Here is a 13746-nt window from a genome sequence, read left to right on the forward strand (position 1 = left end):
TGTGTTTCTCACTGTGAGCTTGTTAAAACAAAACCCCATAGGATTCCTAAAGGGATTGTGGGCAGATTACTTAAAGCTTCACTGGTAGCCAGGAATACACTGAATATAGATATACAGAGGGGACAAGATGCAGCCTCTCATCTATTGGTACTGATAAGAAAAAAGCTGGAAAAGCAGCTGTTGCAGCTGGGTGTACTGTTGGCTTGCTGGGATGAGTCTAATGTTTTTGACATACATTCTCCAATATTTATGCTACAGTAGTCATCTATTAAGGCTTAATATAGGATTATTAAAGCTGAGTGATCCAAATATAAAAAGACATTTTCCTACTTTGTCAGCTTGGGCGGAGTCCAGTTAGCTTCATACAGTTAAACAATAGCTCTTGGGCAGTCAGGGTTTACTCTGAGGGCAAGTGGAACTCGGACTGCGCTAATTATCCATCCTGCTCTTCCAACAATAACACTTTTACTCTTAATCCTGGCCAAATCAAACAGCATCCGCAGAAAGGCAAGAAATACGCTTGGTGTTTGCTTTCCTTGTTATTGAGGAGAACATAATGTTCTGTTACAGGCAAAGTCATAGAGAGGGAGTTTAATCTTTGGATGTTTTTGTTGACTCTGATGGTTCGAAAATTACTAGAATTGTGTGAAAGCAGAGACCTGAGATTGTCCATGAAATGCTGAAACAAAGCTTGATTGATGGTTTGGTTGCAGTATACAGGAGTTTGTAGCGTTTCCTCTGCACAGTGCCTTCATTTCAGAGAGTAAAGTAAAGCTCTGAAAACAGATTTTAGGAGTGCGATTATTTTGACTGATCTCGCAAATGCGATATGATTCACGATATTGGAGGGAATGATCATTTTTGCATAATTTTTCTCACTTTTATTGAAAAATATATTGAAATTATACATGGTGTGATTTTTTACAAGGATCTGTCCCAAAGAAAGATTTTTTCTAAAGTCTGTAAACTATGACTTGTAGGCCGGGACATCTCTGCAGCGCCCCAATACTTAATTCAGAGTGGTATTTTACAATAAAATTGCGATTAATTGTGTAGCCCTGCTTGAGGATAGAGATGTTCAGATACCGATACCAGTATCGCTATCGGCTCCAATACTGCCTAAAACGGTGGTATCGGGAAGTACTGGAGTTTATGCACCGATCCGATATCACATAATAAAGCCCTAAAGAAATTCTACATTAAAGTAGTTCATTTATGTTCTTTTTCCGTTATAACTGACTGTCAAACTGCAGAATACAAGAAAGGTCTGTGGCATTCATTGTTTTAGTTTGTTCATGTTTCACAAAGAGTTTAACCTGAGCCAGACAACAAAGCTTGAAATCATATCACATCCATACAGGGATAGTAGTACACAGTTGTTGAAACATAATAAAATATATGACACACTGGTATCGGATCGGTACTCGGTATCGGCCGATACACAAGTTCAGATATCGGAATCGGGGAGCAAAAAATGGTATCGGACCATCTCTACTTGAGGAGTAAGTTTGTTTGTCTTGAATACTAATACAGTAAACGTTTAGGATTTATATACTTCAGTTATTGCACGCACGCACACACGCACGCACACACACACACACACACACACACACACACACACACACGGCTACAAGGGTTACAAATGGATGTAACATTTCCCTAAAGATTATCAACAATCCCTGTAATAACAGGCATCTTTAGGAACCATTACCAGAATCAAACTTTCCTGAGGAGTGACACCAAACTAGCAATGTGGTGATGAATGACTCATTGAATCCACTTTACAGTTTGACAGGCTGAGTAATTCCTGTCAGAAGCTGCTGCCCACTCAAACACCTGATAAGGTTGGCCCAAACTGGACCTGGTTCCCCACTGCAGATGGAGCAACATGGGACAAACTTACACAACACAATAGGTGCTTTCCGACCGGATAGTACTTGTACTTTTTAGAGGAAAAGTACACTTCTAAGCAGTTCTAAGAACTACTCTCCCCCAAAATCTTTTTTTCCGTTTGCATTCCCACTGGCCAAGTGGCCATAGGGACTGGTAGGAGGGGTAAGGCAGTGACGCAAGCACGGCAACGATCTTTATAGCATCGTCACTAGACCTTAGCGCCACATACAACAACAACAAATGATGCTAATACTTGTGCACTTTTCCTATATTAAATGCACGTCCATTGTCGTAGTAATTCACGTAATGTTTTGCTCAACACAGACGGGGCTTTATTATACTCGGAACAGACCCCGCCTCTGCCTGCTGCGCTGTGGACGTGTGTGTGTGTGTGTGTGTGTGTGTGTGTGTGTGTGTGTGTGTGTGTGTGTGTGACGGTCGGCGAGCCGCAGGACACGCTTGTGGAGTTTAACTCCAAAAAGACAGTTAACCACAGGTTCCCGTTAATCTTATGATGTGTTGTGATATTTAAACAAACGAACCGTCAACGGCGAAATAAAAGCCTCTTATTTACGAGAGCGGTCTGAGAGACCTCCAGCTCACAGCGAGGTGTCTGAGCATGACTGGCCGAGCGACGAGCTAGAGGCCGGGGCAGGCGCCTGCTGGCTGTCGCCTCACTTCATGGAGCTTCTGAACTCCGAAAACTTTGAAGCAAATTGTCAATTCGGCATCAATTTTCGCAAGACTGCCTATATTCGAAATCTAAACCGTTAATTTCTCGCCTAAAACGTTGTCAGAAGTGAATTTAATGATGAATAAGTGAGAATTGTTAAAAATGTCCCGTTGTTGGTTGTTGCTCTGTCTGCAAGTTCTGAGTTGGCAGTGGGCGTGACTTATAAGTTCGACCAATCAAATACACCTAGGAAAAGCGAAAAGACCCTGCTCTGAAGTAGGAGCTAAAAAAGTACGCTACTGAGGCCAGAAGAACTTAAAAATCCCCAAATGTTTCCTGTCGGAACACGACGAAAAAAGTGTTCTAGGAATGTTTAGTTCTAAGAACTGCAAAAATCCCTCCGGTCGGAAAGCTCCTATTAAAGCACATGGACTCAATATAAAAACACAGAGACACACATCATGCAGATGTGAAATCGGACAGAGACACCTCTCACTACTCTGGCTGAGAAGACCCCCACTGTGAAAAAGGGAAAAAGGTGAGTGCCTGTGGGTATTGCTTCTTATCAGATTAGTGCTCTTTTAATGGATGGAAAGTTTATTTTTATTTCAACCAGAATACATCTGGTCTGTGACACTGGAGGGAGGGCAGGAAGATGGCATGCCAAAGTAAAAACAGACCAAAATATCCACTAGATCTTATCAGATTGCTAATTGACGCCATGCGTCATTTAAAACAACTATTCCTGTCACTAGCTGGAAACAAAATGCTTTGAGAACAGTTCAGGGAAAAAAAGAATCCCTCTACAGCATTTTCAACTGAAATGTTAATAGAAGCCACACATGCTTTGACTTTTGTTAAGTTACAGTCGCGACATATTTTTCCCGGTGGACCAACGTGAGCTGCCTTAAGTATGTAGATGCGATATAGAGACAATGTCTTACTTTTCTCTCGCTACAAAAGAGTAAAGAAGAAGCTAGAACTGTGAGATGAAATGTAGCACATCTTGGTTTATTTTTATTTTTATGTTGCTGTCTATTTTTGCCCATTTATACAACAAGGCCAAAACACTCCTCCTGTCTGTGGTTATAAATCCTTAGCCCATAGGAGAGACATGAAAACTTTTAAACAGGGCAGGGATTTCCTGCATGTGAGCGCTGTACATGGAAAGAACAATTAAGTTTATGACATGATAGCATGAGGCCATGATAGACTCGGAGCCCTATTAAACTGGAAACGTGCACATTTGTGGAGAAACTATTTCTGTCCTGCAAACACACACATACAGAGTCCAGGTCTGGGTGGTGTCCCTGTCACGCAAGACCATAATCAAAAGCTGCTGCCTCCTCTGGCCTCATTTATCCTCTTGCCAGCTCTAATAGAGGGTGAGATGTCACAGCAACGTCATACTGAACAGAACACACACACACACACACACACACACACACACACACACACACACACACACACACACACAATACTAGATGTGATGTGAAAGAAAGGACAAGTTAAATGTGTTATTGATAACACTGTTATTTAGAGCCTAACATTCTTCAAAACTACCTGCCCTGAGTTCTACTGTAGTAGAAGAAAACGTTTAGCTTCACTATAATGCCGCATTGTGTTTCTGTTTACACAAATACAGACTCCAGGGCCCTTTATCTCACCGGCACTTAGATTGTATTTAATAAAAAAAGATTTGGAACACGCTGCTCTGGGATACCTATTTGCTTATTTATGACAGCCGCTCTTCTGAAATGGTTTGTATATCATTTCACATTGCAAAGAGGTTATCCTGTTTGTTCAGTTGTTTTGTCCATATAAAGTTATGCAGCCAAACAGCAACAACAACTGCTTTGACAGCATGGAGAATGACTAGTTAAGCCATAAATCTGCCATTGTATGCTACCAATCTTACTTGTTCGAAAAAGACCCACTGTGTCACCTTTCTGTCCAGACCGCCGCCATAATGAAGTGGTAATCAGTGGTGTGATCAGTAAGATTCACTGCTGAGGGAGTGTAAATGTCTTGGTAGTTTCTGGGAAACCGTTTCCCCCTCTTCCACGTACACTACAGTTAGTTAGACCACTATAATTAATACTAATCAGATTATTTCAGAGGTTTGACTGGATCATACTTTACTAATTCACATACTATGACATACAGTGTATCTTTTTCAGAACAATCTGTGTATACTACTGTAAATGTGTTGTCACATTTGTTAGGGCACTGTAAATCTATACGTTCAATAACATGAAACTTAGTTTTTGTGTCTAACAAATAGTAGTTACCAAAGCTTATTGATTGAAAATAATGTGGGTAGTAGCAACCAAGAAGACTTAGGCCGGCTACACACTGGATGCGTGGCGTGAGCGTGGCGTTGTCTGCTGCTAGCCTTGTCTGTACATATGTATGTTTCCCATTGATAAACTGCACTCAAGCAGTAGTATACTTCATGTTAAACATAAATATAGACTGATTTGATTACAGCAAAGACAACGTCGGCAGTATTGACGGCAAAATAGGCTACAGAATATTTCGTTCTGTATTGACAGGTGCAATATTTGAAAATCGAAAAATATATATAATTACATTTATATCTGCATTTATGTCAAAACCTAGAGACTTTCAAACATCAAAATGTAATTTATTAAATGTATTCGTGTCAAAATGACATATAAACATCTTTTCCTATTCTATTTTGAATGGAAACGCTTCCAACACGCTTGCGTGTCGCGTGAAAAATAGCCGTGGGTCCTATATCTAGCATGCACGTGTTTTCGGCGCGGCCGAGACGTGCTTGTCACGCAGGCAGTGTGCAAGCTCTAACCTGTTAACATGGGAGCCGAAATAAAAATGGACACGCCTCGCCGCTGACACGCAGCCAGTGTGTAGCCGGCCTTAAGTCAACTGAAGAGCCACCATAGCAGGTTCAGTGTCTGAACAACAGATACATCTGAAAACCAAGCATGTGAAGTGAATGCATACAGGTGTACAAAGTATGCGTATAATTGACCTTGTGTGGCATCATTATGTTTGCATTGTTGTGTGTTAGTGTGTGTGTGTGTGCGTGCGTCCATGCATCGCTCCCTCCAGAGATCAGCACCAGCTGCATCACAAACCCCCAAGCCATCTCCAGGCTAAACCTAACGATGTTTTACCGTATCAAATCCCCGGCTGACTCTCTTTCCCTAGGCACAAACTGTCCAGTGTTTATGGAAAGCCACTGGCTGTAAACACACATTTTCTCCTTGTTACTGCAGCAAAAGAGGCCCTGTTTTTAGAAGCAGTCAATCATAGGAAACAATTGTTATGATGTTAGTATAGATTCAGACCACACTGATTTGTACGAGGGTCTTTTATGAGCAAAATGACTTCTTTGAGGGAATCAATTGACCTTTCAAGTGTCACTTCTGTTGTCAAGGGAGCAAATCAATGCCACAATCTGGCTGCTTCATGAATCGGGATGAAGCAAATGCAATAAGGCCTGCGAGTCTACAGCATGGGATTGAATCAAACTGTTTTATCGTATGACAATGACTCAACAGTATTCCATGAGCGCTGATCAATCCTCTACAGTCGTGTCACATTGGAGGTGGAGGCTGGCAGGGGTCAGGTCAGAGACACGAGGGATTTCAGCGAGAATTGAAGACTGAAAAACCAGTGAAGTCAGCTGGCCTCTTGTGACCTGATCCAATTTTCCATTACTGTCTCCTTTAACCACAGTGAGCAACGGGAAATGATGAAAGGGTGGTGGAGAGGTGATGAAGAGATGAAGGGATTTGGGGAAGAAAGAGATTGAGTCATAGCATGATGTGGCTGCGTGTGAAATGCAATGAAGCCGGGAATTAGCCTCAGGGTGTTCCCCCCCCTCCCCCCAATCCTAAAGTTATTTCATACCAAATCCTGTTGAGTTGCTTCACCTGGGAAAAGCATACAAGCACACTAGATGTGTCCGTGTTCATGTGTATTTTTCTTAACAACACAAAGTCTGACAACGGTAATTACAAGACAATTACTGTGGGAGTCTCATATGTGTGAGAATAATTTAACTTTAATCAGTTGGATTTCTCTCACCATTATCTAATGCATAGATGTTAATATTTATGGGCTAGTTGAACATTATATATTTATTTTTGATTATTTTTTCAGGCATTTTAGGCCTTTATTTCCATAGGACAGATGAAGACAAGAAAGGGGAGAGAGAGGGGGGAATGACATGCAGCAAAGGGCCGCAGCCGCTGCGTCGAGGAGTAAATCTCTATATATGTGCGCCTGCTCTACCAACTGAGCTAACCCAGCCACATTTAAAATGTATTTAACCAGGAAAACCCTCATTTTAGATTATAAATCTCCTTTACAAAAGCTTCCTGGTCGAGACAGCACGTTAAACACAGTTTCCGACAGATAGACAATAACATTTCAGATCACAGCATGAGTATACCAAAAATAAGACTCAGGTCATCCTAGATCACATATGGACAAATAGCTCAGTCAACGTATCTACAGTACAACCTGATGTCCAACTCCTTAAATCTATTTTTTAAAACACAAAAAGACCAGCTCCCTTAGACCCATATCAGTCTGCCAATTCCAAGCAGCAGTAGCAGCATACCTAAAAGCACATTTTTTCCTACTTCAAGACGGACGTTGGGGACAGATAGCAAAGTAAGCCTTGCGAATATGGCACAGAGCGGAGACGGTAGCTTCCAGCATTTTTCAGATGGATACATTTATATAGATATGAAGGAAGCAAGTTAGGAATTTGCTTATAAGTGATGACATGCCAGTGATTAAGTCCACGGATGGACAATCCAGGCCAACCAACCCTAGCATACAAGGACCAATGGTGAGTGAGGGTCCTAAGATAAACATGCATGACGTAAAAGTAGCAGGAACAAGTCTCCATTTTATGCATCAAAAGAAAACCAAGACGTATTTCTAAAACAAAACCCAGCCTCAGCCTCAACCACCGCAAGTCGCTGAATGGGAGGCTTTAAAGAGAGAGAGAATCACTCAAAGAATCCTAGGTATTTATTTGAAGATACAGACTCAATCACATTGCCCTGAAACTTTTATAGTTGGTCAGAATATATCTGACAAAAATGACTTCCGATATGTACATTATTTTGCAAGTTTAGAGTTGGGCGATGCGATTTTCATTAACTACTGAACCACCAACATCAAGAACCTAGCTTTATTTATTGCATGGGTTGAAAAAAAAAAAATGTATTTCCTTTGGTTTACAACCAGAAGTGAAACATAGTTGAAGCTGTAAAATGACCTACTCAAATGCTACACTTGGATTTGTTTTTGTATCTCAAATAAAGACAGATAATTAGTGATGTCATTTTCCTTTTCAGCATAACAGAAAAAAAACAATGTGATGCCAAAATTATGATTGTTGTGAGTGTCCCTCTTGCACAGCGTGTGATTGATTTATTGTTTTATCCTTGCTGAATTTTCACATGGTTCACTTATTGTCACCACATGAGGCACGGGTGAATATAGTGTCTGAAATAGGTCATATCAGGGTTTTATTTGTGCTTTGGGGATGAGGACATTTTCAAAGAACAGTTGTATAAATGTTTAGGAAGAGAGAAGCCGATAAAGAGATTGTGGTGTGAAAAAAATAAATAGTGAGGAGTCAAAGTTCATCTAAGTGCTCCGAGTTGTGAATATTGACAACTTGTTACGATGATTTCAAGTGCTGGTCATTTGTTATGACAGAGTGCAGTGTGACTTAACAGTGCAGAATATTAGTAAAGGTATCACTGGTCACACTATACATTCTAGTTCTAGTTGCTATTATAGACCAGTTTTGTACAAATTAAAGCAAAGACTAGTCAGCATTCACTTGGGAAATAACAGCTGCTGCTTGGGAAAGTGTGATAATGAATACTCGTAAAGAATATGTCTCAAAACAAATACGTCGAGAATTTTGAGTTGCTCATCAACACTGACTGTTGAGTGTTAAATACTAGAGCATCAGCAGTCTAGTTTCTTCACAGAATTGACCTAAAATAAGATGCAGAACGAACACCATTTCGACCTGAAGCCCATAAACTGCCAGAAATTCATTTTAAATCATGAACAGGACAAACCTTACAGTATATACACAGACACCTGTGTACTGTTGCTGTAATGCCACATGGAGCAAAATTATACAAATGCAGCTCAAATTGCAATGCTGATTATTTTGTCTACTACTTACTATTTAATACTAAGCAGGGATGCACCGATGCATTCGGCCAAATATTGGGCTTTTTGACGGGGTTCGGTTTCTGCCGAACCTTAGAATTTTTTGCTACGCTGGTCGATGTAATGACGCCGCCGTTGATTACGGGAAGGTGTTTACGTAGGTGGAGCGTTCAATGCAGTAGGCTGTGAGAATGTGAAAATGGAACTTGTGAGCAGAAAAAGTGTTGTTTGGCAGTACTTTCAGTCAAAAGAAGGCCATTCAAGTCGAGCTACATGTTCAATCTGCAATGCAGATTTGTCTCGTGGTGGCAAGGACCCTAAACAATACACAACATCACCGCTGTTAAAACATTTGCGTATGAAACGTCCGAAAGAATGCGAGTTGTGCATGAAGGAATCCACAGACAGCAGCCAAAATGCAGCAACTTCAGGTTAGACAAGGAAAGGAAGGACAGTCGCAGCTAAAAACTTGTGTTAACCAGACGACCATTACCAGCTTTGCTAGCCCTACACAGAACAAACAGTGGTAACTATGGTAATTGTCTAAATAGTTTTTCCCACTTGTTTCCTGGCATAATGTTGCCTATTCTTTTTTTTTTTTTTTACAGTTAAAATAAAATGAAAAATACACTGCTGTGGACGTTGTTTACTTCATTAATGTGTTTACTGTGTTAATGGACTGAGGATGGGAGTAGGATTCGGTATTCAGTTTCGGATCCGGCAGAATCTTAACCAGTGGATTTGGTATTTGGGCGAACTCCAAAAATATGGATTCGGTGCATCCCTAATACTAAGTGTGATTAGTGTGAATGAATGATTTGGACAAACATTTAAGAAAACACACTGTATGGTGCTTCATTTTGCAGAGGTAAACTGTATGTGTCCTCTTACTATGTTGTGTGGTATCTAAAAAAAACAAAAAAACAAGCTACTCTTTCAGTCTCTACTACTATTCTAGTAGTTGTCTTTCTCCTGCCAGTGTTGAATGGAGGTTCAGTTGAAAACCCCCAAAAAACTATAGCTAAAACTATATTGCTGCATAGAATGTATTAACCCAAAAACAGTTAAAAATATATTAATTTGCGTGAGTGCTTGAAAACATATTAATCTGTTTTACATTTATATTAATGCATATAAGTGTGTTCCAGAGAGTGCAGTACATTTTTTCAAGGGACAAGACATGACAAGATATGTGTGTAGAGAGGTGCGAGAGGAAATGGCCGAGCACAAACTATTGACTCATTTCTGCACATCCTGTATGTAAATGCCTCTGAGAGAGAAGGGAGATGGATTGTGTAGAACAAAAAAAAAAGTTAAACCTGCATTACTGCTTTAGAAATGTAATCATGCTGAAAACTATGCTGCTAGTGTTACTATAACTTTTGCTTAGAAACATATTTAGAAATGTATGTGTGGATTGCTTTGTGACTGCCTGACAGAGTGTGAGGCCGCAGGGGAAAGGGTCGTGCAGTGGAGCCAGTTCCTGTTCTGTCCTTCCGTATTGTGAACGGAAGTTGTCACATGAAAAAAGTCCTCCCTGCACTTAGGGACAGAATAGGGTACCTCGTGCCTTCGGGCAACGGGACTAAGATTTATTAAACCTCTCAGCACTTGGAGGGAAACTCATAGGATCAGATTGGTTTTGAGTGTAGTGCATTTTATGTTTACACTGCTGTGTTAGCTTTGCTTTTCTTTATAAAATAAATAAAAATACCTGAGCGCGTGTTGGGCTAGGAAACTGATCAATGTATGTATAAATAGAGGTGACTTGCCGACGGGCACGAGTTGGTTGATCTTTTTTGGGGCATTTTTACCGAAAGGACCTCCGTATCTTAGCATTCATTTCACTCTGTTAGGGACTTAGTGCAGCTCTGTTTTTGGGGCATTTTGTACTGAAAGAATCTCCGTATTAGAGCATTCATTTTATTCTGTTAGGGACTTAGTGCATTTTTGTTCATTTTCTTTCTGTTCAGCTTTTTGCCTTTTTTAACTTTCTGCTTTAATTAAAATAAAAATACCTGAGTTCAAGTTTGGACTAGGGAACAAAACCCACGTATTTGTTTTGTGCCTTTTTGGAAGACCTCTTTTTCTTCAACCCTGCCAAGCGGTAGGGGAACACCCCTACGGGAGGCAGTTTTGACCCCAGCGGGGATCGATTTTGACAGCAAGCCTCCTCTCAACTCATCGGAGACTGCATTTTTCAGCGGATTTGAGCTTCTGGTGATTCCGCGAAGAGCAGCTTTAAACTGTAAATATTACTGAAAATCATATGGTTATGAAGTCTCCCTCGGGCAATACTTGTTCTGTATAGGAGGTTAAAACGCCCGTGAACAAGGGGACATCTAGGGTGTTAATCAAAGTCTCTTGCCTTGCCTTCGGGTTCCCTGACCCAGGCGAGGACCCTTTAGTATGGGTGTGTGTGTCACTATAATAAACTTAAAACAGGAAAGTATCTGAAATAACTCCTTTTATATAGGCCAAAACATCCGCTCACGGTAACTGGTGTTAACTGTACAGCAGAAGAGGGCATAGTAGAACGAGGGTTATCGAGGGGAAGATATAAGAGGAGTTAGCTTTTAAAATAAAAGTGATACGAAGTCTCGATAACTGTCACATCGTTCATCACCAGCAACATATGCAGCTCAAGTCTTTCTGTTATTCCTGTGTGGGGTGGAGTTACAGTATGTGAAACGGCTACTAACAGGTACTAAAACTCCATATGCTGCCTACTTATGCTATATACATCACTCACTGTCAAAGCTGCCTCAATATCTCCAAAGAGATATCCTTTTTCATAGTGTGCAGGACATCTCACTATGGCTGAGTTACCTGCTTGTGCACCTCTACATAGTTTGCATGCAAGACACACACTTTCATTTCAAACTAAATTGTCAGTTGCTTTGTTTCAGGTCTGGGATATGCGTCCTCAGGGCATTTAATAAGCTCATTCCCAAACATAATCAGATGAAATGAGACTGTTTTCAGTTCTCCACCACTGCACTCTCCTTAGTAACTAACTAATGCATCCTTACTTGCCACTGCTCTATAAACATTTCCAATCTATGCCTCAATTTTACCCCTTACGATCACTTTGTTCCTAATAAATAAAGCCATGAGTATGTTCTAAGATTGGTTGACTTGTACATACGTAACCTGATATATTTTGATCTGAGCTTCTGGCAGTGTAATGATTTTGTGCCTCTGGTCGTACAACAGAGAGCCGACAATGTGGGTTGTTGAGGGTACCTTGTATGGTGAGTTGGGCCTGGGCTTCAATGGTTCCATTGGTATTTTCGGCCATGCAGGTGTAGATGCCGGCATCCTCCTCTGTGAGATTAGATATCTGGACACTGCCTCCTCCCAGCACCTCCACACGACCCTCACTGGAGACAGAGAGAGAGAGAGATACAAAGTCGTGGGGAAGGAAGAAAGAGAAATGATTTAGATGTGACCGTGACCAAGTCTTCTGACCTCCTCCTTTTCATTTTTAAAAATAGTATGAATGACCTTTGGGGCTTTGCTACATGTATCACTGTCAGCATCACATGCAGGAGACCTCAGGCCTCAACAGTTTTTTGAACCAGACTTATGTAAAAAGTAATTACAGCCCATTTCCATAAAGCATAATTCCTTCCCACTCATTCAGTTCACTGAGTGGTAAATGTTGCAGCCTCTGGAGCTCTGTGTTCACCTACAAGCCTCAGGTTGACTCCATCATCTGTCACCTTTTACCAACTATCTGAATGAATAAATAAAAGATCCTAAAATCCGAGTCAACTGCCCTGAAAAAGGCAATCTCCAATTCTTCTGGACTGCTTGAGAATTCAGAAATCTCGAGGCGTTAATATTTTAAAAGAGTACATGTACCAAGGCTAACTGAAGTAACAGCTGGGGCTTGTAGTTTGTACAGTGTCAACGCCGCAGCTGTTACATCGCCATAACAAATGTTTTCGTTCTCTTTCATCAGCTGTAAATTAACTGGGGTGACATGCATCGACAAAATCTAAAAACAGCAATCTGACATCAAGGAGAAGTGATTCTAACTTCAAGAACTGTGGTTTCTTTTCATTAAGTATTGACAGAGGTGATATGTATTCAGACCAAAATGTTTCCTTCTCTCGTACAGGCTCTACGTACTATTCACTCGGTGTTGTGCTCAAATTTCATATTATATATTTTGTCCTTCAGTTAAACTCATTCTTTAAAAAAATCTTTTCATGTATAAAAGATATATTTACATACTGAAATACACAGTGGAAGGAGTTAGAAATAGCTCACTGAAAACTGAATAACAATTATTTGATTCATGTTTTGACTCGTCTCAGACTGGGCAACCTTAAATATTTATCATTATAAACTATTTGTGCCTAATCCAAAAATATAACCACACAAATATTTGTATAGCCTCTTTTTGAACCAATGACCCTCCTCCATTTTAAAAACAGTCCCAACTTTGATTTTCCCCAACAGGCCCGGGGGGGGTGGGGGGGAGGGAGCTCTGGCTTGATTCAACAACCACTGGAGCATTAGAGAAGGAGGAGGCTGAGAGGACAGAAAACAGAAATCAATAGCTTACAGAGAGAACTCTGCATTCAGAAAGAGAGAAACATAGAGGCAGGGGAGACAAGTAGGAGCAGCGGGCCGGCTGAGGAAGAGAACAATTCAAAAAGGGACCACAGCAAGTAAGATGCAACCGAGGAACGCAAGATCAGTGCATAATGGTTTTTGCACAGAGTGAGGACACATGCAAAGCTAAAAGAGTGCACTGAGGAAAACAACACTATGCTGCAGGTTGATTTAGTTTTAAACTAGTCTATATCCTTCGCGTTCCACTTCCGGGATTGCTCCGGTGCTGCAGGAAATTCCGCCGGATGCACGTCTTTTCCATTCCCTTCCGCTTGACTGCTCCTCAGATCTCTGCAGGGTAAACTGAGACATCTAGCTAGACTCTCTGTCCAACCTGAGTTTTCTCTCGCACG

General features: G+C 40.9%; 1 protein-coding gene across 8 annotated transcripts in view; it reads right to left on the reverse strand.

Annotated features, from left to right (window-relative positions):
* neo1a (neogenin 1a) overlaps positions 1-13746 on the reverse strand; it is a 180698-nt gene that overhangs the window by 60842 nt on the left and 106110 nt on the right. For all 8 annotated transcript variants that reach the window (XM_078269845.1, XM_078269607.1, XM_078269522.1 and 5 more), the window contains exon 5: positions 12014-12150. In XM_078269845.1, coding sequence (XP_078125971.1) covers positions 12014-12150 — 137 coding nt within the window. The remainder of the gene's footprint in view (positions 1-12013; positions 12151-13746) is intronic.

This window comes from Sander vitreus, chromosome 1, assembly GCF_031162955.1.
Source record: "Sander vitreus isolate 19-12246 chromosome 1, sanVit1, whole genome shotgun sequence".
In the NCBI taxonomy this organism is placed as follows: domain Eukaryota; kingdom Metazoa; phylum Chordata; class Actinopteri; order Perciformes; family Percidae; genus Sander; species Sander vitreus.